General features: G+C 36.1%; 1 protein-coding gene across 2 annotated transcripts in view; it reads left to right on the top strand.

Moving 5' to 3' along the window:
* Positions 1-27,422, top strand: part of HDAC9 (histone deacetylase 9) — a 458,471-nt gene that overhangs the window by 407,940 nt on the left and 23,109 nt on the right. For both annotated transcript variants that reach the window (XM_021386094.1, XM_021386092.1), the window contains one exon: positions 19,840-19,973. In XM_021386094.1, the coding sequence (XP_021241769.1) occupies positions 19,840-19,973 (134 nt within the window). The remainder of the gene's footprint in view (positions 1-19,839; positions 19,974-27,422) is intronic.

A 27,422-nucleotide genomic window follows, 5' to 3' on the forward strand; every position in this document is an offset into this window, starting at 1 on the left:
GGGGAGGGGAGAGGAGAGGAATTTTAGAGTATAAAATAAAAAGAGTTTCATGATTGTAATGTGCCTGTCAGAGTTGAAAAAGGAAGGAAAAGAAAAATACTGGTAATTTTCACTTTTGATATAAAATTTTCAAAACTTAGTCTGATTTTCTTTCATTTTACTCAATTTCATTATACTTCAATTTTTTGAAAATTTTGTAATTGATTTCAATGGAACTCACTATCTTTTACCTAGGATAATTGCTTTACTGATATAGCCATCTCTAGCGTCTATACATACACGTCAGAAATTGTCATATCTAAGTCTGATATTTTTAATAGCAGTGTCTTGGTTTAGCTGACTACTGATTATAATAGTTTATAAACACTATAAAACAGATCTCAAACATTATGTCTTGAGAAAGCTGGGTTTTTTTTTCTTCAAAATCTGGCCATCCTTATTGTCATCTTCACTCAGCAACTAAATTTAGTCCATTGGATAATACTGTCCTTGCTCTGTACCTATCTGTATTTATTTTTAATAAAACTGTAGGGAAAGACACAGTGCATCTAGGAAATATATTGGTTTACTCTGAATGTTTCCTCAGTTTTAAGAAAAAATGATGCCAAACTAGTTGGCTCTGCTTTAGAAGAGTGTCAGAAATACGTATGCCATCAAAAAGGTTCTTCAGCCTCTTTCCTTACTGCAAGAATATTCCTTAATCTTTATTTTATTGATATTTTGTCATTATATTAGTGAACTATATGTTCTGTTAGTTTCTGATCAGTCAATCATATCACTTAACTGTGCTTTCAGAGATGAATAAGTACAGATTTCCTTCTCAGAATGTATCTCTAAAGATTTAATTTTCATTTAGTTCAATTTATGCCTCTGAACTAAGCAATTATTCGTCTTTCAGATATCTCATTTTTGGAGTGTTAGAGATATTTATGGTGGCACTGTTTAAAGATAAGTCAATTCCTAATCTGAAATAAAGGCTTGAAAGCAGCAAATTCATTCCTGATGATACAAGGTCATTTTCCTTTATTTAAGCCTGAGAAATCCTAGATGTACGGATGGCAAGACTGACTGTCAGACTTCCTAGCTGGAGTCATTCTTTTGACCAGGTGGTGTAACTTCTAAAGCACTTGGACAAATGGCCAAATTCCTCTTTCTTTTTTTTTTTTTTTTTTTTTTTTCCCTAGTATATCTAAAAACCACCCTGGAAAACGCATACCATTTACCAACTTTTTATCATGTTATTAGCAGAGAAGTACCAGTATACTCAAGAGAAAAGGACAGTGGAATAAAAACACATTAGGAGAGAGTGAGCTAAGTGCAGATCAGAGTTTTTTAAACCTGATGATGTATACCTTAGCCAAAGCAAGATGCAAAGTGGGTTGATAAAATAACAATTATTTTGAGTCAGAAGGAGAGCTGTAGTTTGAGGAATTGTTACTGGAGTAGTGGAATGCATTTGGCATAGAAGTCTTCTATCTACATGTACACATTTTAAAAGTTTATGAATCTGGAAATATTCTAAAAAGTATTCATAGATGAATAGGCTTTCAAGCTAAAATGATTATTGCTATGCCAATATGACTTCTTCCATGTTACAAGTAGAGCAACCGTAATTTCTGGATCATTTCTGTGATTTCTGTATAAATTATGGCTTGAGCTATGAATGATTATGTTGTATATATATATATGTAGTATTACTATATTTAACATATTTTATTAAATAATTTTCTAGTGATGTTGTGATTTATAAATTAATATTACATTATTATGTTAGTGTTATTACTTGTTCAAATGAAAAAAAATGAAAGCAAAGCTTTGAAAACTACAAAATCTCTAGCAAGAGCAATTTTTAGTTAGGTATTAACAGAGGAACTAAGGAACACAATGCACACTGTGTTCACAGTACCTTTTGTAAAATGAAAATAAGTTTGTCTTGCCTTGATGTAAACAGTCCTTCAGAATCATAAATAAAAACTAAGTTTAACTTTCTGAGCACTATACATCTTACTAGTCTAGATTTATCCATGACAGTCAATACAGTGTTTAATTCTGAAGAACCATTCAACTTTACTGAAAATTGTTGCAACAGACCTTCCTAGGAAGATTCTCCTCTCCCCACTGAACAGTTGTTACCCTAGAGGACTTGCAGAGGCAAGACAGATATCCTATCCTTGGCTAAAATTAGAGTACAAGGACTCTGACAAATGTTGAAGTCAATGGACTTTACCAGCAATATTTACTTCGAAAAGAATAAAGTTAATGGGTTAAGTATGAAATTAAATGAAATCATAATCAAGTATTCTATTAACATAAGCTGAGTTACTAATACTGATACTAAAATTCAGTAAAAATAGGATAAACTGTAGAATCCTCTATTTTCTGTCAAAATTCAACATAAGTTCTTAATAGTGGATTTTAAGAGAGATATTGTGGAACTAAGACACTCAGAAGTGTTTACCTTGAGCTAACTGGTACACTTCATTGGGAAAAACTATTTTTACATAAATCCAGGGTATCAGTTTTGGTTGTTGGAGGTCTCAGTGATTCTGTTACCTTGTACTAACCCATGAGCAAGATGCTATACTAAAAATACTTTTTCCTCACACGCAGCTCAGTCATTGTTTCACTGTTAATAGTAAGTAGTATTACAGAAGGAGTGCCATTATGAGTCAGGTAGATACAGGACAGTGAAGGTAAGGAAGAGATAGCATGAGTGAGGAGGTCCCCAGTAAATCCTCAATATGTATCCGTTAACCTTCCTGCAATATCTCAGACAAAGTCCAGCTCCCTTGTCAACCCTTGCTTCTCCAACCACCTCAGCTATCATAAATGCCCAGCACATATTCTTCTACATGCACACATGCTGGTACTGTGCACATGTATGTCTTTGGGCTGAAAATAAAGAATTATACTTTTTATGTTCTGCTTCAAACATCTGGACACTTTCAGGCCTTGATCTTTCTAGAAGATCAATTTTCTACTTTCAATATGTTTCAAAGTTAGGGTGCAACTGACACTGGTTTCAGCAGCACCTGATGCCAGTAAGTTTAGTTGGCACTAGTCTGCAACAATTTGCAGAGAATGGAAGAACCTAAGAAGGAGAAAATGTATGAGGTCAGATGTGGTGTTTTGTTGTTGTTTCGTCAATTTAGCCTTTGAGTTGAGAGGCAGAGAAAAACAGGAAAAAGCTGGCCACAGGATAAATAAATATGGAATTGGCTTGTATTCATTAGAAGACATTGGACAAAAAATGAGAAATGGCAACTATCAGCTTTCATGCAGTGCATTGGAAAATGTCATTGTTGTGTAACTTCACCAACATGACCACGAATACCACTGCACATGCTCGGCATAGAGGAGGAGGTCCAACAAGCACTAGCAGAATAAAGCTGTTTCATGTGGAGACCATGGTTTTTTTTTAGAATATGTATTGTTTTCATTCAAAAATCTCAGTTTAGTGAATCTTCTTTGCATTTTATACTCTTTCATTTTTTTCAGAAAAATTCCAATAAACTGATTTTTGCTACCGAATGTGACCAAAATTAGAAAGCAACGCTGAGAGACTTAGAGGGATAGGAAGGAGAAAAGAAAGGTCAACACAGAGGAAAAAGGTTAGATGAATAAAAGTATGTCAGAGCAAAGCTTCCCATGAAAGATTATTGAGAATAAAGCTTTTTTTTTTAAACAAACATAAAAAACAATATATAAATCAAAAGCACAAAAGCCCTGTTTTATGATTTTTTTGGTGCTGTTTAATTTCTTTATATCTTCTTTGCCATTGTTAAAAAAGCAGCCAGAACTTCAAAGGCAAGCTGCATATGTTCTAAATCAGGACTTCAGTCCTGATGTATTACAGCACAAAAATTAAAACTAAATAAATGTGCTGTCTAAACTCCCATATTTCTCAAAAAAATTGCTTTTAAGGATTTAAAAATTTAGAATTATTGCTTGATCTTACTTTACCAACCATAATGTTTTCAGCAGACTAAATGACAAAATATTGTATTAAAAATGAAGGAAAAAAATATTTTTATCTAGATATATCTGAACACCTGTATTTGGCTGTCTTGCAGTTTTGTCAGATGCAAGGAGGAAAATGAAACTTTTCAGTGATTTGTCTGATAGTGAATATGAACTGCATAAATTTTCAGCTTATGCACTCTTTTCTGGAACACTCCTTGACAGTTAGGGTAAATCGATGAAAACAAAGCAGTATGCCTGCATAGGAAAGAATAACATTCCTGGTTTATCTCATAAAGATGATTGAAAAATGGACAGATTATTGTGGAAAAAAAAGAAGTGCCAAGTTTGTACTTTTCAAATTATGAAGTTTGTGACAGGTCAAGTTAGAATTGCACTTTGTTTTACTGCTGTTAGACCTGATCTTGCTGTTTTCTGTCCTTAAGTGAAATGGCATGTCGGACTCCAAAAGTGTCTGGCCAGAGTAGACCAGTTAAGTCTGCCTTCAAAATATTGCAGGACTGGGGCCTTTGTGGTATTCCTTTTCCTCTGGCATTTACTTTTACAATGGCCATTTGCTGTTCTTCTGCCAAGTCATTTTGATTTGTACTGACTCATTTGTTTTATCAGGTTGCAAAAGGGGCAAGTGGCTCAGGTAAATACAAAAGCAAATGCTGATCTTTTTAGTAAACTTTTTTTTTTCTTTTAAAACTCATTCATTCCTATTCCTTTTTATTTTCAATTAAGAAATAATCAAAGGCTTTGATTTATGTTCTCAATGAATGGCAGCCCTTTACAAAGATTTCTGGATATTGGTGGGATCGAGAGATCTGGTTGTCTATCACTTTTCATTTTATATTAACTATTCCCTATTCAGTTGTATGTAAAGGTTCAATTTCGCATTAAGATAGTGGGTATATAAGGATGTGTTTGCAAGATATGGGATGTATTTTTTGAACACCAATAAGAAGTGGGTAATCATGAGTGAGAAGTGTGCAAACAGCCTCTATGATGAACATAACATTTAGCAAAGGCTAACATATTTTTGCAAACATTTTTATGAGTGAAGCACTATTGCTTAATTTACTCTTATAATTTATTATATAATTAATACTTTAATCAGTTCTGATAATGCATAAAGACTGACCATATTTGCATATAATAAAAGAGCAGGGAGAACTTTGTAGTGAGTTTGAGACATTCTGGGCCTTTTTGAAAGGTCTTAGCACTGTCCTAACTGTAACCACCCAAACCTGGTGCCTGAACTGAGAGCACAGGTCCCTCAGATGATCAGTGGAGCCCCTAGAAGTAGACTCAGAGTACCAGAGCTCTCCAAAAATTGATGGCAAAAAAAGGCACTCAGCCTAAGGGAGATTTGGTTTGAAGAATATTTCAGGGTTAGTTGCAGATCCTTAGATGTTTACTATGTGCTAAAGTTGCCTCTCCCACAACTGGACTACAGAATTTGCCAAGTTACTTGAAGTCGGTTACTTTGAGATTTCTGTAGCATTGATATAGGTAATGCTTTTTCATTTTTGTAAATTCTATAATAAAGGCTTTGCAATTTTTAATCTGGCAAAGGGATTTGTCATTGTTTCAGTATAGATGTCACCAAAAATGCAGTTACAGAAATGATGTGTGCTCCGTGCATTGAACTTATTAAAATGTGACCTGAAATTTTGATAATAGAAAAAGAAAATGTGAATTATTTGGACAATTAGTGAAGGAGGAAGTAGAATTTACATTTATGTTGCCTATATTTTCTTTTCTGCCTTTTGGAGAAGTTCTCAGAACTTTTTGTTTGCAGGAATCCTTTGATGACTGGAGAGGGAATACTCTCAGGCTGGCAAAGCATCATTACCTTTTCCTACTATATTCTCTGCTGACCAATGAGTTACTAAAACTTGTCTTTTCCATTTTTCCTCATTTAATTCTTAATTAAGATACCAGCAGCATGTGAAAATGCATCAATGAAAATTTTGGATCTGGATCCACTGAAAGAAGCATCAATAGAGGCTCTTTCTGGGCCAGGATTACCAGTTTGCCACAAAGCTTCATCCAGCTGTAGGATGAATGAGTTACTGAATTTAGGCTCAGCTGAAACTGTTTACACACTTTTTCTTTGCCACAGTAAATCTAGAAATTGCATATAAAAACCATGCACAAAGGAACATTATTTGGGTCATAAGGTCAATTGCTCAAATGAGATTTATGATTGCTTGCACAACAGACCCCTTTTGCATATGCTTTAAGATAGATTTGTTAATGAAGTGAACACCTACTATTCTGGACCTTTGCTTTCCTCAGTATGAGGGCCGGATTTAGATTGTAATACAAAATCAGCAACAAACGTTCACTAACTTCAAAGTTTCTGTCTAATTCTAAAAAACAAACAAACAAGGAAAAAACCCAAAACAACAGAAAACAAACAAACAAAAGAAAAAAAAAGGAGGAAATAAATGTTCCTCTACTTTTTTGTGTATCATTTTTCTCTGTTAGCTTCTTCTAGAAAAACAACAACAACAAAACAAACTTAGACAACATAAGCACTGCTCTGATAAGGAGTTGATACAAAAATAGCACTGTCAAGCTCTAGATTTGTCTTTATTAATTTGTTCATTTTTCTGTTTGTCCAAGATACAAAATCAAATGTTGAGACAGTTCTTTACCATTTGTGCATTGCAAATTGCAACAACAACAACAACAACAACAAAAACACTGCTGGAAATTCAGACAGTGCTCATATTGCAGTCCCATGGAACAGTTAATAGTCACACTGAAACAAATTTCTCCAGACTATTTCCAGACAGATGAGGATAGGAGAAGACCCACTGCAGCATGTGCAAGAAATAAAATCATCCTGGCCTTTAAGAATCACAGGGATAGTTCCTGCCTGTTTCATGGGCAACTGAAACAGAACAGAAAGAAAAAAAAAAAACACAATTTTTTGGCATCCTCCTCTGTCTGCCACCACTCCTGCTCACTCACACCTTTTCAGCCCCGCTAGGTGTATGTTTGGCTTCATACCTCTTGAATTAGGCAATATGTAGATCATATGTGGAATTGTATACATTTTATTACTAAAGAAATGTGTTTTGTTAATAATTACCACCATTAGAACTCATCTTAGATTTGGCAATGAGTTCTTTCTTTCTCTACCTGCAAGCACTTTTCCTCGGCTGTGTTTTCTATTTGTAGATGAGAACTAAGTCCTTGTAAGTGTTACAATCAATGTATAACTTTTACAGCTTGAATTTACAATGTGTATGAAGGAAAGAAAACAAAAGCCTTTCAGGCTGCCTTTGAGCTGTTCCAGGCTGGGCTAGGTGTATGCTGGCACTGGGACAGTCAGACACCAGCTGGGAAGGCACAGATTCTACCCCTTCCCATGCCAGTAAGGACTCATATACAAGGGCTGCTCTGAAATTAATGTGTCCTATTTTATTATGGTGGCCTTCAATGTCTGAGGCAGATGTTGGGGGTATGGCAGTAGAGGTTGAACACTCCCACCAATATTCCATGACATTTTGTTGCCATGCAACAGATGGCAGCAGAGGGGCAGCCTGACAGAATGGCATCTGACATGGAAGGACATATGAAGCAAAGGTGTGGAAGTGAATTTCTCCATGAGGAAAAAAATGCACCCACTGACATTCGTCAGCAGTTGCTGAATGTTTATGGAGACCAAACAGCGGATGTGAGCACAGTGAGGTGGTGCGTGGTGTGTTTCAGCAGTGGTGACAGTGAAATGAAAGACAAGCCATGTTCTGGACAGCTGTGCAACTGCAGTCACACTGCAAAATGAAGAGCATCTCAATCTGCTCATGTGAATTGTCAGATTATGACCAGAGAACTGTATACTGAGCTGAATATCAGCTTCAGTGTATTGGAAACAATGATGGCAACTTCGAAATATTGCAAAGTTTGCAGCAGATGGGTCCCACAAGTGTTCACAGAGGAAAACAAGGAACCCTGCATACAAGTTTGTCAGGATCTATTGAACCAATATGAATCTGAAGATGATGGTTTCCTGAACCACATCATTACCAGTGATGAGATGTGGTGTTACCACTACAAGCAAGAGCCAAAGTGGCAGTCCATGAAGTGGTGACATGTGAATTCCTCATTGGATAACAAGTTCAAGACAGTCCTCAGTGGGTAAAGTGGTGTGCACTGTCTTTTTGGATAAGAAAGGTGTGATATTTCTGGATTCCCTTCAACATGAACAAGCCACTAACTCTGACCACTACATCACAACGCTGACTGAGCTGAAGGCTCAAACTTCCAATGTCAGGCCAGAGAAGAAGAGAACCTTTCTCTTGCAATATGATAGTGTCAGGACCCATACCAGTTTGATGTTTGTGGAGCACATTGCCAACCTTGTCCTACCACATCCCACCACATGGATATTTTGGATTTTACACCTTCTGACTTCCGTTTGTTTGTGCTGATGGAAGATGTACTACATGGGCGACATTTTCCTAGCAACGATCTCATCATAGCAGCTGTGAAACAGTGAGTCACTTCCACTGGTGCAGCTTTTTACAAGCACAACATGCAAGCTTTAATTCATCACTGGTGAAAATGCACAGCTAATGGTGGTGTCTGTGTTAAAAAATAGTGTTTTGTGGCTGAGAATTTTCTCTCTCAAACAGTGTTATTGTGCTCTTTGAATTTGTTGTAGTTTCCATGGAAAAAATAGAAATGATTTATGTACATAAAAAGGCAGTGTGAGTTTGAGTTTATTCATGATGACCCGCTGGAATAAGTCATAGTGTGAGAGGACACAGAAGTAGCTAAAAGGTTAGAAGAAGTATCTCTTTGAGTCCAGATGAAATCAGGAAACACACGCAATCTCTGTTCAGAGTGATAAAATGAAGATCAAGTTTCTTTTCTGAGACCATGTGAAATTATGTCTGATATGATTGCCCCCTGACAGACTAGCTTGTTATCAAATACCTACTTATTTAAATATGTTTTCATTTTATTTGCTTTGGGAGTTATCAGTCGCACTTTTGCCTACACATACAAAGGTGCCTTGTGGAATGCAGTTTATTTACAATTCACTGCCATCTGCCCATGTTCAGACCTTGACTAAGTAGGTTGCTTGTCAGTGAGCAATTCAGAGATCACTGCTGACAAAATCTGAATCATTTCCATGATAATATAACTGTGGGACTGTCTCATCTTCCTCTGTGTCCAAGGGATGTGAAAGTATATCCCTGGAGAGGAATTCAGAAAAGTTCTGCATTATTTGCAGAAATAAAGGCATAAGCTTTCTCTGTTGTCTCTTTTTTTTTATTATTTATTTCTGATAATTGCTGATTGTTATAAGAAAATCTAATTCCTTGACACTGTTTAATTTCAAATTCACATTCATTTTTGTTTCTGTTCATGCACTCAGGCATCTAGTAATTTCACTTATATGCCTGTATTTTCTTTTAGTCACAAAAAAGTACTTGTTATCTTATTTAATAATAGACCTTTTTAATTGATTCAGCAAATACTTTTATCATTTTCTTCCATGTCTCTCTTTTGTTTTCTTTCATCTTTCTTTCTCTTATGTAATTACTATGAATTAATTAATTCACTCTAACATAATGACCAGCTATAAAATTTAGGCTAGAACATGAAATGAAATTAGCGGTTTGGTCAAAGCTAAGGATAGTTAAAAAGTTCATCCTTCTCTGCTGGAGTGCTGACTGCTACTTCTGATGAGAGATGCTCTTGTGATTTTGACATTTTTCCTTGTTGATCTTCTTTATTTACCTGTAGAAAAGCAATCAAACACCTTTGTTGTCAGAAGTTTTAAGTTGCTTTTCTGTGATGTTTGGATAACTTTTCCCAAGCTTTCCGCTGCTGTGGCTTTTCAACTTTGTCAGAAGGAAGAACAAATACAATCCTGATGTTGCAGTTTGATATATGTTGTTTGCTAAGTTTCTGGTGCCACTAGGGATCTTTGGGCTCTGACAGCAGGTTATTTCACTTGCAGTAGTTAAAACTCTGCAGGGAGAAACAGTAGCTATTCTGGTAGCGGATTTTCAGTGTCTCCATCCAGAAAAGACAAAATACTGTTTTGTCTTGAAGAAGAAATTGCCAGTGTTGCTCTAGAAACAATCTCTTAACACTGACTGAATGATTTTTGCCCTGCTTTGAACTTCCCACTTTTAAGAAGTATGACAAAGATGACTTTGATAATGCAGCTGTAACAACATCTGGAGTCCTCAAATTACCTTGACATAAGCTAACTGGGTTTCTGTCAGAGTACTGCATAGAAATTTCATTGTCTTGATGTTTCAGTTGTTCAGTGGAGATAAGGTCTGCCAGCTTCCCTTGATGCTGCTGTTGTGCTGTGGTAACAGAAGACATAGATTCTACAGATCTCACAGAATCAGGTCATTCCTGAGTGATTCTACAAAAATCCAGAAAGTAGTACTCCCTGACTGCTTAGCTGCCCGAGGGTACTCTTTACCTGTGGTTTGTGAGGATGTACCTCTGTGCTTATTTCATTGTTTGGAAGTTTCTTGAAGAAAAGGTATAAAAGCACTCAGCAAAGAATTCCACGAGAGTTTCTGGAACATTGACTCTCAAGCAGTAATTTGTAGGTCACTGTTTGTCTGCAGAAACAGAAAGGCTTTTTCTGAGAAGTGTATTTCAAAAGACTGGAAGGACTGGGATTCTAAGAAAGGATTTTATTCTCACACATGCATGTAGTGGGAAAATTTCCTGGGGAAGCTAAGACATCACTCCTATTCCAAAAAATATTGTTCCAGAACACAGGTTTAATTGTACATGAAGCCTTCTCACTTACCCAGCACATGAATTTGGCCCTAATATTTACTAAATTAAAAAAAAAAAAAAAAAAGAAACGTCTTTACTGTCATGCTTTAAAACTTTTACATATCTGTGATGAGTATGAGTCACATATTTCATTCTGAGAAGCAGCAAATAAAAATGTTCTCTGCATATTTTCACCTCCTGAGCATCATAATGGAGTGACATCAGTTCTGCCTCCACTTGAGGCCCATGTAATTCTGTGCCACATTTTTTGTTTTTGTTTATGTTTCATGCTCCCAGTAGATTATGGCTTGCAACTCTTGTGAAGTTTGCTGTCTAATAACCTGTGAGATCAGGTTCTGACATAACTTTTACATTCAGGAAGGAGGCTATATGGAGCTACCTATGTCATCCAAATACTAGCTATGCTTTCTTTTACTCTATGGGGTTTTACCTGCCATTTCAAGGCATCTGTGCATCCTTTTATTAGCATGAAAAGGAACAAAGGGCCTGTTGTATATGGGTTGAAGTTACATCCTTTATTCTTACATGTCTTTATAATAGAACAGGGAAATAGAAAGTTGCTCAAAGTATTTTGTTTGGAAATTGTGATTAATCAGAAGGCTGTAAGGAGTCAGACCTCAAACCTAGTTTCAATACTATTTCCTTTAGTGAGTTTTACACATTACCTTTTCAATAAGTGGTGACAGGCAGTGCATTTCTTGGTGATTATAGCATGTGTCAGGTGGGGTTAACGGGCACAAGGCCAGAGGGAAAGTAACTACTCAAGATGTACAATAATCCCTTAGAAATGCACTGCCTTATTTCCTCCTGATATTGTAAAATGATGTTTATTAAACAATGTGATCCAAATCCTGAGAGGCACTAGACCTCTGATACTAATATTGAGTTCACTAGGAGACTTGATGCCAAACTGGTCAGGAAATCAAGTCTATCTATGTACAAGAACTCATCCTTGATATACTTATTGTTTCTATGTCCCTCACCTTGGAATGATGAATTATCCACATCTGGAGGCCAGATCTTTAGATAATGTTATATGCTGATTAACACTGGCTAAGCAACTAACCCTTAATTTAATGTGCTGTGTTGATGTGATAGGGTCAGTAAATGACTGCAAATGAAGTGAGAGCCTTCATTTGTAGACTCAGAGAAATTGTGTATGTTGGAAAGATATCTTAATCCATGCTGCTTTTCTTGGCAGAATTTTTAGACCATCTTCAGAAAATGGCAGTCAGCTCTCAGCTTCTGAGTGATGGGCTTTAAACCAGATCCTTTGCATAAGTCTCTTGGGTCAATTCAAAATTAACTGACTTGACTTTTCATCAGTTAAAAAAATATAAAGCTAGATCTTCCCATCTGATTGTTTTCAGTCCTAACTTTGTGCCCACATTTCAGCTATATTCATTTCTAACAGCAGAAATGTTGCCCCATATAGTTTAAAAACATAACATAGATTTTATAGGCAGTAGCATTATAATAATCTTCCCCAAAACTTAATCAAATGTACTGGTCTAATTGGATAGTAAACAGTACTATCTGATTTTCATTCCATTGTGTATTAGAAACAAATTCCTCATACTTTGAATTATTTATTTTTTTATCATATGTCATGTTTTCAAGCCAACTTCTTACTGAGTCTGACTCAGATTCAGAGATATAATTATCAGTAATTTGTAACATCACATGCAGATATTGTATATCAGAAAGTCGGGCAACTTGATCAGATTTGGAAGAAACTGTCATGATATCAGTGCTACCCCTTGCACTATCATCTTAGCAGATTTCACAGTTATGGGGGATATATTTTAAGATGGTATTTGTCAGTCTGTTTAAGCTATCCATACATAAACCCTTTTGAGGTATATTTAATGTATTTTCAGAGAAAAATAAAGTAAAAACTTCCAAACTGCACAAAGAAGTGGACTCCCACTCTCCAGATGAAGCAGCAGCCTGATTCAGAGATCTGAAGCTGAGATTCTGACATGCCACCTTGTTGTCTGCAGTTCTGTATTTTCCCTCTTGGCTTCTGCTTTCTTTCCTGTTCCTGGAAAAAACATTGAAAACTTTGTGGGATGGATAATCTTGCTTCCTGTCCAGCTTTACTGAGTTGAGGATTTGCTGTCAAAATGAAAAAAGGGGGAGGGTGGTAGAACAGTGGAGAAGTTATTACATGGGCCAGGTGTGAGACAGGGTAGAGATGAAAAATATACGAGGAAACAGAATAAAGGAAGGCTTGGAGCAAATGCCGATTGTGAACAGACCTAAAAACATCCAGTCAGTTTTTGGAATATTCAAAATCTCCTGTTTTGACTCTGGCAGCTGAAATCTGTTGTTGAATTTTTTCCCTCTGAATCTACATGACAACACTGCAACAAGTCTAAAAACACAGTCATTATTTTATACACCACTATGACCTTTCCTGGAGGATGCTGAATCCCTGTTACTTGATAATACAAAGTATAAAAGAAATCCTTTTATTTTTTTTATTATGAATGAACTGGGAGAAGAATTCGGGGGAAGCATCTTCCTCCACATGCTTTCTCTGAGGAACATTTTGTCAGAAGGGCAGTGCTGCCATTGTATGGTGGAGGTATACAAATGCCTCCTTCCCTTCATGGAGGACTGAGCAAATATGATGGACTATGTAATCCACTTGGAGACATGGATGCCCAAACCATCCTACTGAGCACTGGCAATCTAACTTTTTCCTGTAGTGAGAAAAACTTGCATTACTTGGCCTTTGGAGAGACATCCTATGTATCCTTGAGTAAGTATTTAATAGAGATTTAATAAGTTATGTTCAGTGTAGCAGATCAGGAGCAGCTAATTATGAAAAACATATTACTGTAGAAGTAACAGGCATGCAATAAAAACATCTATTACATAAATTGTTAATCCATAAAAATTGTGTTTCTGGGACCATTGGTATTTATTTAACGTACAATTACTGTCTAATTTAATCTAAATTAAATGCCTGGTTGAGACGTTATTTAAAGTGTTATTGAGCTTCCTTCTCTGGTATTAAAAGCAAGAAATCAGCTGCTAATGCCTGGAGGCCAGGTCTTTACCATTTAAATTCAGGTACCTTTGCTGTAGCATTCCAAATTTCAGCCATTTGGAAAGTGTTTTTCATGAGAATGTACATATCTGGCATTTCCCCTCACTCGGGCCCACATCCTGCCAACTGAGTCAAGCCTCTGACTTAATCCAAATGAGGTTTTGATTGAATAAAAGGTACGGAATTAAGATTTGAGAATAAAATATTTTCTCTTATCATAGAAGACAAGCTTTGCAGAATGTTCTAGCTCCTACCAGTGCTGGAAGGGTAAATTATCATTTGACTCCTGTACGGATTTATTTGTTTAGGACACGTAGCCTGATGACTCAGGAAGTTATGTAAAAACTGACCCAGTTAATTTTAGATGCTATTGTTGGAAGAATATCAATGAAAATTAATCAAATAGTCATGAAGGAACCACAGGGAAGGAGCGCAGAACACTGGTGGGTAAGCTTTTGGCAGCAATCATTGCAACAGTTTTAATGAGAGGAAAACACATTCTCAAGTAAATTAGAGAGCAATGACATGATTAGATGGTAAATAATAGTTAAATACATGCTTGGAGGTCCAGGACAGAGACTGTGGAGTTTTTGTGTTTTGGGTGTATTCCTCTCCAGTCTGCTCTGACTAGCCAGAGGAGTTCACCAGAACTCTGCCTATAATTTAGAGTCAGATTATAACTTTTCTGACACTGCAACTGAAAGAGCTGTTGGGCCCTGCTGCAGCCAGAGCCTCACTGAGGCTGTCACCATAAGTGCATAGCTTTCTGCTGTTGACGTGTCCTGGTTCTTCCAGCAGCACCGTGGCTCTGCTCAGTTCAGACTGCTGTCACCCGGAGGGGCTGCGCAGGAGACATCTGCTCTCCTTATGTGCAGGCAGGGAGATGGAAGGGATCTGTCCTCTTCTGAGGCAGGTTTAGTCCTCATTAAGTGGGCGTTTGCACACTCACTGGTGGACAAACAGAGTTGCGTGTATGATTGTTTATGAAATGAGGAGTGTTGAGTGGGAGTGGACCCCTCCCATATGGTCTCTTTCCCGGTGTACTGGGGAAAGGATATGAAAAGGATCGCATTCACTAGTTGTCTTTCTTCTCAAATATTTCTCCCAAAATGTGAGGTTGCGTGCAGAAAGTCTAACTTGTTAGCTTTACTTCATCTAGCTGTATCACACACCAAAGTTGTGTGATAGCTCCCTTAAAGGGCACTGGCCTGGACTAAGTGACCTGCTCATTTCCACTTTCTGTTTTAGGCTGTCAGAGTAAACATGCTCCAAAAACAAAAAGAGGAATCTGACATACCTGCTGGTTCTCTTTTAGAAGATTTTAATATATTTTCATGGTTTTCAGTAAGTCTAGGTGCTCCAGCCACTTTGGTTAAGTAGGGCAGAAGTGTCACCAGTGTCATTCCTCACCGTTTGGCAGAACTAGAGGGAGCACATGGGGAGGCTGTCTGTTACAAAAGCAAAAGCAAAACCAAAAAGAACACAGCAAAAAAAAATCCAACAAAAACAGGACTCTTGCTGTTACACTGAGACATCAGACAGTCCACTAAAAGCTGACTTATTTAATTAAATGGTAATTCAAGTGAACAGCACACTGTGTCCTTCAATAACAGCCTGGCAGCTTGCTCATTAATATGATACAGTATTAATTTTCTCTCTCTGCCTTGCCACAATAGAACACATTCAAACATGAGGCTGAATGCTGTATTTCCTCCAGAAATAGCATTGGAGGAGGGGTGAGGGTATAATTAAAGAATATGTGTTATGTTTTTGTTTTAAAAGTTTATGTTTCCACTTCAAAGGTCAGCAGATAACAGCTTATATACTATATAATTTTCTAATGAATAACAATGCCTGATAACCTAGAAGTTCAAATTGTCCACTAGAAAGTAAAATCCATAGTTTTCAATCTGCTGCAAAAGAATTTAGTTATGCTACTCTGAGTTTATGACTATTTATGCATTACTTGTACACAATAATATATTACTTACATGATTGATGCAGTTTGTAATCACATTTTTAATGTTGCCTGCTTCTACAATTAATGGAATCCAGAGTGACAGATGAAGAGTGAACAGCAAATCTTTACAAATCTAGCTCTTGGAAAATTGTATCACATTGGTAAATAGAAAGTCAGAAAGAAAACCAAAAGTGTTATTTCTCAAATGCTATTGTAATTTTGATGGATTAGAAAATTTGTTTGTAAAATGATATTTTTGGCTTTTTGTTCTTCTGTATATAATACACATAACTGTATGGTTCCAAGAGGATCTTGTGGCATTTTTTCTCTTCCTATTTAGATAGCAGCTTATAATGATTTCAGTTTTAATCTGCCATTTATTTTTAGATAAAAAGTGCAATTGTTCATCCACAGTATTTTATTTTCAGCAAAAAGCAAACCAGATGACAAGTAGGGTTTTCAGAAATACTTAGTAGAGTTTTAATGTTGTTTCTTGTGTCGATCAGGGATTTATCACTGTCTTTACTAGAATCATAGCAAGACAATATTAAATACTTTGAATTGTAAAAAAATATGTCTGAAAATAATTGTTGGCACAAAACCAAGCTCACGGTTTTCTGGTGCACTGTATGAGCATCATCTTAAAGAAATGTACTATTTCTCTGAAGTAAAATTTCACTGAGCACATTTACATTTGAAAAAATCTCTGTACGTATAATCTTTGCTCACTGACTGACTAATTGAATGATTGGAAATACTATTTATTTATTTTTTAATAATATGTGACATTTGTACTCATTCTCATGGACATAAATAATTGTGGATACTCCTAGAGCTCTTTCGAGCCCTGAGTGATGGATGTCTGTCATTCAGTCAGGGGCTCATATTGTAAATGGCTCAAAGACAGTTACACCAGCACATTGCAACCTCTAAGAAGGGATAAACATTGCAGGCTGAACTCAAGGACTGATGTTTTAAGATGGCTTTCCCTTTTATAACTGTACATTTTCTTCTTTCTTTTTTTTTTTTTAATAAAATGCCACTAATCTGTAATTCTCATGTATCAGTGCAAAAGCATAGTTTTACAATATGTTTAAACTAAACTGAAACAGTCTCTTAAAGCCAGAATCACAGCTAACCCCTATGTCAGATTGCACAGTGGACGGGTCAAGAACTGCTGTTGATGACTTCTAGAAATTCATTTAAATTGGAAGATCCAGGATTCAGAATGTTTATCTGACTCCTTTCTTGCCTTGGAGTTGGTCAGTGGGGCGTCAAATATGTGCTTGATCTCCTTACATCAGGGGAGATGACTGATTCTTTTCATGGTGCTTGTTACTATTTTCTTCTTGTTTTCCTTAATTATTTGGCATGAACTACAGTCCATCTTAAAACCATTACTTGACTGGGATTCCTTTCTTTCCATTTTGTTACTTCTGCGCTCCAGGGGATTTCCTTGAGGAAGTTAATATCTTTTCTAGGTTGCTGCAGTGACACGGGATCCAAGTTTTTTTGTTAAGAATTTCCATAACTCATTCAGTTTCAGGCAACATTGTTGGCTAAAGTTATTTCTTCCTTTCCCAGTAAGTTACCTTTACTGTCTTGTGGTAATTACACTGAAGAAAAGATCTCATCATACAGGTTTCATTTGGCAATACTTTATTTTGTTATTTTGATCTCTAAAGGGGAAAGATGCTTTCTGTGTGGCTCATTGTATGGATCCCAATTCAGCCAGTAATTATTATAATAATGATACTAGGAAAAGCAAGCAGGCAAACTAACATTGTGATGTCTACAAGATATATTATGTATGGTTGCCTACCAGAAGAGAGAGGCATTGAGACAATCTTTGCATTATTTTGCCACACAGAGTCCAAGCAATTATGGTGTGGTTGCACACATACAACATTTTCAAAATGTGTAGAAAAAATAAGGAAGATCTTCCTCTTCTTCACAGAAGCTCTGTAATGTGAAGGATAACGGTGTCATAAATGCACTGTTGAGTTTCATCACAGAGCCTAGGAGTGAGTTGTAGTGTTTGCGGATGTGAGGAGTCTGTGCCTGCTCATACTTCTTCATTCCTTTAAATGCTGTATGTAAGACACTACATTGCTGGCAATCTCTTCTTATGAATCTGAAGATCATGTGTATAACATGCAGACAGAAATAAATCCTGTAGGTAAAAGAAAGTAGAAATTGGCTAAAGATCAAAGGTTATCCTTGTTCCACTCCTTCCTTCACTTTTATTATCCTAAATTCAGCCTTTTGTTTTTATTTTATTTTTCATGAGGAAAGGTTGAGTTTAAATGAGAGTTAAGATTTTATTTGTTTTTCAATTCAGTATGTAATTTGAACCACAGTGTAGTAACTTTGCTAGAATACAAACTGCAGCTCTTATAGGGTATAGAAGATTGAGGAGTGGTTTAAGGAAACAATATTTCAACTCAAGTGTTCTGTGATATTCTATAGATTAAGTATCAAGTAGATCTCCTTCTTCTTTTCCTTTTCCTTTTCCTTTTCCTTTTCCTTTTCCTTTTCCTTTTCCTTTTCCTTTTCCTTTTCCTTTTCCTTTTCCTTTTCCCTTTTCCTTTTTCTTTCCCTTTTCCTTTTTCTTTTCCTTTTTCTGTTCCTTTTTCTTTTCCTTTTTCTTTCTTTTTCTTTCCTTTTCCTTTCTTGCTCTTTCTTTCTCTCTCTTTCTGTTTCTCACTCTCTTTTTCTCTCTTTTTTTTTTGTTGACAGAACAAGAAAATCAAATTTAGTATAATTAAATTTTCCATCCTAAAACTAGTTGTGTATGTGCTAAACAATGTCCTAATATGCATGCAGAACTAATTGTATGTTTTCTTGTTTGCCAGATCAAGTCTTAAACTTGTCTTGGGAAATTTCTTTAGATAACGTGCTTGTAATTTCTGTATTTATTTTTCTACTTTTGGTGACCTTTTCCACCAGGATGCATTAAAAATTGTTGCTTTTCCTACCTTTATAGAGGCTTCAGCAGGTGTTTTCTAAATGCTTTATTTAAGACTATGAAATGCTCTGAAATTAGTAAGGATGACCATCAGTAGAGCAGTAAAGTTAAGAACAATATGTGATGAGTACATAACTTCAGTAGTTTCAAAGCTATTCTTATCATTACTCACTTAAAGGAGATTAATCAAAACAACAGCTGTACTGGGAAACTAACACAAAATTTAAAGTGTCTCTTCTCTCCCAATTAATATTTTTCATGAATTTGTCTTGTCATTAAAAATGCATTGAATTAATTTTACTTGAATCACAGACAACAACTTTGTAGTAGTATTTATGTAATTATAGATCACCACAGAAAATGTATCACAGTTTTTGGTTATGATGCAGAATTGCTTAGAACATTATGGGTCACGAGCATGCAGTACTGGTAGAGGCATCTGGTAGAGGTACCTGTGACATTTTGGAGAGTTTCAACTTATACCACAGCCTTGAATCAAAGGAATCAAGCCCATTACTATTGCTGCTTCCAAAAGTACTTTAAAATGGAGACAAGATGTGACGTTTCCACTGTTTTTCTATCCGTAGCTGTATATAGACTCAAAGTCCAAACACAAAGGAAGAAGCAATCTCTAAACAAAAATTTCATCATCTCATTTGAAAAACATGATTATTTTAATTGTAGTATCATAGTCTAACTGTAAATGTTATTTATCATATCTATGCCATGGATAATCATCATAAAATAACATGGGTTTGTGTATGTGTTATACTGATGTGCACATAAGAAGAATCAAGGGTGATATTTGTTAATGATGTTACAAAGAGAGACAACCTCATGTTTCAACTAGTATCCAGCTACTGAGGTATCATGAGGGACATTATCTCGCATCTGCCTCATACAAAATTCCATATATCTAACTCCAAAGCATCTGGTGTGGGCTGCAGTCGGAAACAGAGTACTGAAATAAATATATCCCATACTCCATGTGCAATATCCTTGAGATTTCTATAATCTTATGCAGCAGATGTGAAATATGCCAGTGATATCTGTTCTACTTTAATTATTTGCACTACTGTATTTGAATACTAGGTTTTGGTCACCTAACCAAGCAATTGCTGAAACTAGCGGACGGCCGTGTCGTGCTGGCACTGGAGGGAGGACATGACCTTACTGCCATCTGTGATGCATCTGAAGCCTGTATAAATGCCCTTTTAGGAAATGAGGTAAAACATAAATCATAGTTGCAGAGAATGATCCAAGTTTGCTGAAAATACTATCTTCAATTTTCTTTTAGCAACAATAGCAGCAGACCTATTTTGATTGGGTTTAAAAGCAATTTGAATGTTTCAGAGTAGATCTCAGATGAGCCAGAAGCTTGCTTTGCTTTGAATAAATATATCTAAATAATACAATTCTAGAAATCATTTAGTGTTTGCCTAAATTATTCTCAGTTCTGGGTAAGATTTAACACTTCAAAATTGCATTTGGTGTTGCTGTGCTGAATACCAGGCTTGACATCACTGGTAGCCATTGGTGTAATCTATCAGGGTCAGGCCTTCCAGCCAATTGCTGTGGGAAAACACTGGCTATTGCAACATACCCGGTAATCTTAGGGATTGAATATTGCAACGACACTTTTTTTTTTTTTTGTAATATTTTGACACTTTACTAGCACATAGAAAAACAAACTTCAAAGGCTCTTGACACATAAAAACATTAATAAAAATGTGACCTAGATTTAAATATATATATATATTATTATTTTTAAGTTAAAAATGAAGATTCAGTTTCATCTGTATGCAGTTTAAATGGAGTGTCCAAGATTTTTCAAACACTTTATATATTATGAAAAAACTTTTGAGAATGAACTGTCAGACTAAGGAGATATTAATACATAAACACTCATTTATGAAAATAGGTTCTGTTGTCCACTGGAAAATATCTTTTCTTCTATAAATATGATGAGAAGGAAAGTGAGCTTGCAGAATTTACAGACAAAACCATTTAAGAAAGGACAAAAGTTTTTAACAGAAACTGTGAATTTTGTGGGATTTCATTATAAAGTATTACCATTACTGTATTACCATTTATCCTCAGCAGAAATGGTAACGGCTAAATGCTTTATCTAATCAAATGTATTAGTGCTAAATTGCAAGCTGGTTTGCTAATTTCCTTGAACTTCAAGTCTTCGTACCTATGAGAATAATGTGAAGTAATGCATCTTCTGATGGAAATTGGGTAGAAGGCTTTTCCAGCTGTTCCTTTTAAACTTTTATCTTTATGACCCATCAGGAAAGATATTTATCTGCTTATTATTTTTTACATTATATGTAGAATGAATATAATGATAGTTTTCTCAGAAGTATTCTCAGAAATGTACAAAAGTAGACATGTTCACAAAAAAAATAAATAAGCTTTCATCTGGGTTTTGTCTTCTGTTACATTTGACAAGTCCCCAAATAAGTGTTTTCCAGTTTTGTGAAATATATTGTTGAAATGGATGCTCAGCTCAGTGTTGGTCTTTTTATTTAGCTGCTGAAAGTTTTGCAAAACCTAGATTGAGGCATTTGGCAATCTTAGTGAACACAGGTTTGCTTTCCCTATCAGGTGCTCTTCCGGGGCACTCTCATATATCCTATTCCCTGTCATGACTTTCTTTTTAATAATATAAGACGGCATCATAAGATGCTATCAGTGGCTTTTCATAGCTCTTTTTAGCTAATGACACAGTGCTAATGATATGCTAATGATATATCCTTTGTGTGGATATCTGTGTCCCTCTATCCAGTTATGACCATTTGGTGGTGCTACCTATTTATGAACAATGCCTTTTTTTGTTTCAGCACTGTATCACACACAAATACCATTTCTGTTGTCACAGACCAGGCATTACCTGAGATAGAATTCTGACTATGAGAAAAAAGAATGGGATAAGTGTACTGGAATTGAAACTTTCTTCCATTCTCTTTTAGAGTAACCTGGGCCTGGGAAATTAGATAAGTTATGGATCTATCTGTTTGCAAAATACTGCAACGCAAATTTCAAGTCAGACAAAAATGTAATAACAAACTGAAGAAAAACAGCCACACAACCATTAATAGTTCACTTATAAAAGAGCATGATCCTTAATAACTTGAAACATCTCATGCAATAAGCATTATTCTCATGTGCTGTTACTCACAGATGTGTCCTCGGGGAAATGCATTAAATGGTCTGTTGCAGCAGAATTTCAAAGAGAAAATATGCTGTGGCTGCTAAGACAGAAATACTCCAGAGTGGATGTCATTACTAACACTACCATAAGAAATTGATGCTTACTTAAAAGAATAAGTAAAGGTGTTGCTGAGGAGCAGACACTAATGAGGAAGTCTGATACTGAGTTAGCAGTTAGAAGTCAGCACGTCCGTTGACATCTATAGATTTATGGAAAGCTATACCACATGGCCCATAGCATACACATTGCTTGATTTCAGCGTATTGTTCATGAACTTGCACAGCAAACTCCAAGTGTATTCCAGCCAAGGACAGAAAAAAATGCTTTTCTTCAAATTACTGTAATTTGAGGATACATTCTTCGCAGAATACAACTCTTCACATGTGATTAATAGGATAATTATAACTTATTATCTGCCCTTCACTTTTACAAATAATGGTATGTAGTGTAATCTTAGTTTAAAAACTTTGGCAAGATGAACTTCAGTTTCTAAATACTACACATGTAATTGAGCTTGAATTAAAAAGGTTGGGAAAGGCCTTTGTAAGGTACTCTGCAGTTTGTCAGATGTATTTATTCATGTGCTGAGGATTAGAATTCATAAACATTTTTTCAGGGTTTTTGAAACCTTCTTCTTTGCTTTTGTTGGTTTTGGCCAGGACTTGTCAATACAGAGATTCACTGCTTCATATGTTCTATTACCAGCAGAATAATGCCACAGAATAACATACACATACACACACACACACACACACATAAAAAAAAAAAAAAAAAATGAAAAAGAAGAAGAATTGTAAAACTAACAGCAGCAACTTCCAGCTTTCATGGAGAGCTGGTTTGATTTGTAAAAGTAAAATTAAACTTACAAATAGGGAATGCTTTTTTCTTAATTTTTCCGTAAGTACCAAGAAGGAAAATAATTTGACACTCAAATAGACATATTTTTCTCTTAGTTATATGTAACCTGTAGGACAGAAATCTGTTTAGCAAGATAACTTTTTACTCATCTCTTAACAAATGCAAGTCACTAGAAAAAGAATGCACTATCACATTAATCTTTTTTAAATTTAAGCATGGTACAGGAAATACTTGCACACAACCGTTGATTTTGAAGGCTAACCAAAAAGCCTATTAAAAGGTCTCTTTTTCTTGGAGGAGCTCAGAAATTAAATGAGCTGTCAGCCCCATCTATGTGTGGTGAGTACTTCTGAACTTCTCACCAGAAGCACTTTTGAATAGCAATTTCAAAATTTCAACAGAAATATAAGTGGGTTTATAACTGTCTTTTTTTTTTTTTTTTCTGACTGGAGATACTTATATTGATGATTGATTATTTCTAAACCCTAATACTATTCCTTAAGCAGAGGTGCCTAGTGCCTTTTGATACTGGAGGTTATGCAGGGCATCTGATAGGGCTTGTAGAAGTAACGCAGAACTTAGAGGATACATGCCTTTTATGAGTGGCAACTAGACATCAGGCAGAACACTCTATATTGGAAAAGGTTATCTTTGGTTTAGTTGTGTTTAGGCAGCTGAATACCCCCTTAAATTATGAGAAAACCAAAACAGAAATTATAAAGGTAAAGATAGGGAAAAATTTATAAAGATGAATTTATTAATTAGAGGGCTTTACATCAAAAAATATTTTTAAAAAATAAAGGCCTGGAGGTCTTAGGAGTTATTACTTTGAGAAAAATCTCTTTGACCATTTTCAGAGCTAGTTATGAGCTCAGTGGGTTATCTTCTTGGAAGGAAATCTTCCCAAGAGGTGAGAAGAGATTAAGCAGATGGATTCCCCTGAAATCCAAAATGAAAACATGGAAATCCTTCTGGAAGGTAAAAGACAGGATAAATATAAGTTGCTTTAAAATGTCCCTGAGATTTTACAACATGATTTTAGAACATGTCCATTAAATGAGCATCTTTCAAAACAAAGGAAATGTTGAATTCAGGCAATTAGAAAAGAGACATTGCTTTTAAGGCCATACATTTATGACATGTAGTCTTGTGCTTAAAATTCAGTTCACTCATTTATTAAATAATCTTTAAACAATTCTGCAGCTTTTCATGGCTAGATTATATAAATTCAAATACTTATCCTTAATATACATGTGTATGTTATTTCAGCTAAGAAATTGATTAAATGCTAATATTTGTGTTTTATCCTGAGAAGTGTGTGAAAACGGGGTTCCCTTGGATCTAGTCTTTTTGGTGCCAGGTGGTAAGGCTACTCCTTATCTGTGAAGACAGGTTCTGGTTTCTTTCCTCCACATCACTTTTGAGGAGGCATTATTTACATTTGAAAAGCCCTCAGGGATGAGCTATTCTTGGGCTTGGTGTCCTGAAACCTGCAGCTTATCTACAGAATAACTACATTAAATTAGGGAGTTCTTCAGCAACCTGAGGGAATGAGGAAGCATTCCTCCAAGTACAAAACTCTTTGCATGAAAAACTAAGGATTTAGTTCTTCCTTCATCTCATCTCATCTCAAAAACCTAGGCGGGATATTTCTATGGGACACAGAGGTCAGTCTAATATTGTGGTCCTTCTGATCTATCTACAGGTTTTGTCTTTTAGCTCTACATGGTACAGCAGTTTTTCCGTGGTCTATAACAAGTGATAATTGGTCACAGATGGGGTCATGTTCTCCTTTGCATAGAGGAAATGGAAGAGTGCAGTCCAGAGTGTGCTCTGCCCAGTGGGACACTGCAACAAAGGCACACAGAGGATGCATGTCTACTCTCATTGATTGTGGCGGCCAAAGCAGAATTTGGCCCCAAGTGCAAAAACATTTTTGAGTGACTAAATTTAACATCTTCTAGTAAATATTCTTCTGGCTTGAATTTCAGTCTGAAACAGAATTTTACAAAACATTGTGATTGGTTGGCTCCCAAGCATGCTTAAAATCTTCTACCGGACAATTTTCTTGCATAGTGTGAAGTATGTGCTTCTTTCTTGCAATCTGTTGAGTTGGCACTTAGGAGAGGATGGTAATTTAAGTGGAAACTTGTACTCTGGAGATTTCCTGCCAATGATGAAAAGTTGGCATTTTCTCCTTTGTGGAATTCAGAGTGAATCTGAGGCTGCTTGCCAGCTAGGCAACAAACTCTGCCAAGAGATCCTGGACTGTGTTAAAAAGGGGTTATTTGCCAGAACAGGTAAGCATTTCTCTCTTCGAAATGGAAATATATTCCTGTAAGTGAATATGGCCTGAGATCAGTTTTAAATTGCATCATAAACTTTGTCATGATCTTACATCCTTGATGTTAATCTGATTCTAATACAAGAAAATAATTAGCACTGAGACTAAGCCACCTGTCAACTTCTGCTTGTGTAAGCATGGAGCTCAGGAATTGGCTCACAAATAGAAAATTAGAAGAAAGAAGAAAATGGAGCAATGTGCATGCCAGAGATCAGCATGATGGCATCCAGAAAATGGGCAGCACTAGTCAGAAAGCTGTTTGGCCAAGGCAACAAAATATTCTGAACTTACAGATACATATTTCCAAGGCACGTTTTGGTTTTCATGGACTGGTGGGTGCTAATGACCCTTCAAGTTTTGGAATATATTTCCTTGTGAAAACTGTCACTTATGTACAGTGCTATAACCATAAATCACAAAATTACTTGAGTGCTTATATATAAAATCAGAAGGTTCAGAAACTTTGAGAAGGTAGTTAATAAAAGAACATAGAGGACCTACTAGATCTTTGAGATTAGTCCTCAGTAATCATGGCAAGACTAAGAATAAGAAAGCCCAGTCTCTGTGCTGGAATGCTTCTTGCACAGTAAACCTGGGAAATGGAGGTTGCAGCACTTCCCTCTGCAGCCTAAGCACCTCTGTGGAGCTCGCCTGCCTTCTCCCCTTCCTCTACGTGTGTCAGGACTCTTCACACTCTTTACCATTTGCTTGCAATTCCCTCACTTGTCAGTTATTTCCAACTTTACTCTGCAACAATCATCTCTGAAGCTAACCTACATGCTCTAAAATATGACAGGACTTAGATAATGCGGATATTGCTAGATATTCCAGCTCAGTACAAACTGCTGCAGTTTCAGATTCTCCTCATGTTCCCAAGGATCATTTCAGATCACCTTCTTGGGCACATGAAATTTCCATCTTTAATTCCTTCTTCAAACATTTGTTGTTATGTCTCTGGCACACTTAGGCAGCCCAAGTGACTTTTGCCCATTTACATTGTTTTTCTACTTTGAAAATGATTAGTTAATACAGTTTCTACTTTCATCTGCTACTTTGGGCACAAAAGCCAAATTCAGCCATGTAAAAACTTTGAAAATTTGACTCTTGGTTTCTGGTCCAAACTGTGACTCCACATTTGATTATTTCTGTACTGACTTGAGCTGTTCTTCTCTGAAAGATTTCTTTCCTGAGAACATATGTATTTCCAGCTCTCTTTTCAGCTTCCATTCTGTTAGCCTCCAGATTTAAAAAATTCATGATCTCAATGCCAATAAGTGTAGGAAGGAAGGTGATGATGCCATATACGCCAGGTGTAGAGTAACCTCTTTTGTTTACTGTTGGGTCTAACTGATACTTTCCAGGAACATCTCTATGTCTGTACAGTTGTATCCAGCCAGTGGATAGCTGCCAACAGGATCTGGTCTGTTGAATGCAGACCATCTCATCTCAAAGTCTATAGAAATATCTGCCATAAGCCACTGGCTTTATTTCTACAGTGTTTTTGTAACAGTGCTGCATTTAAAGTGAATAGGATATACAATAGAATAAACTTATTTTGGAACCTCTTAAGATTTCCCTGATAGGGAAGAAGACCCAATTTCTGCCTGCTTATCCCTAAGGGTTGAGGCAGAATAGTTCTGGAGCAGAAGGTACGTTTTGAATATGACATGAAAGTGCTGTGGAAAAAGGAATTAAGGAAATGATCAGAGAAAACTGTTACACTCACATCACCTACAGATCTGTTAGTAGAACTACCAGATGGAATAGTGATTGGGTTAACAATTGTTGGACATCTGACCCTTTTTATCTTCTGTTTAATGATTCATCAGTGTATTCTGACTTCTGAAAATCCATCTTCCATTTTTAATATTTGTCTGATATGTCTAGGTATTCAAATATGTTCTGTGTTCTACCTCTGTACTGACAAATACAAATTTCATTGACATATTAGGAAAAATGGAGACAATTTTCTGGCTCCTGAAAAAAATATGTGAAGAAGATAACAAAAGATTCTCCTTTAACAGGAAATATTTTCTGGCTGTATCTAGATCTTGCTATTTCGTATAAGAGTTCTGAAGGAAGAATCTCAAGGTACTCAAAGAGAAAATAAGACAAAGGTCTCAGATCTTACATTCTGGCAATTTCATACTTCATACTCCAACAACGTTTCTACTGTTATAGTCTGGAGCTATTAAGTCCCTTTGGGGGAGTTAATTGGTCATCAAAGCCTCAGAAATTATGAAATTGTCAAAACAG

Source organism: Numida meleagris, chromosome 2, assembly GCF_002078875.1.
Source record: "Numida meleagris isolate 19003 breed g44 Domestic line chromosome 2, NumMel1.0, whole genome shotgun sequence".
NCBI classification, from domain to species: domain Eukaryota; kingdom Metazoa; phylum Chordata; class Aves; order Galliformes; family Numididae; genus Numida; species Numida meleagris.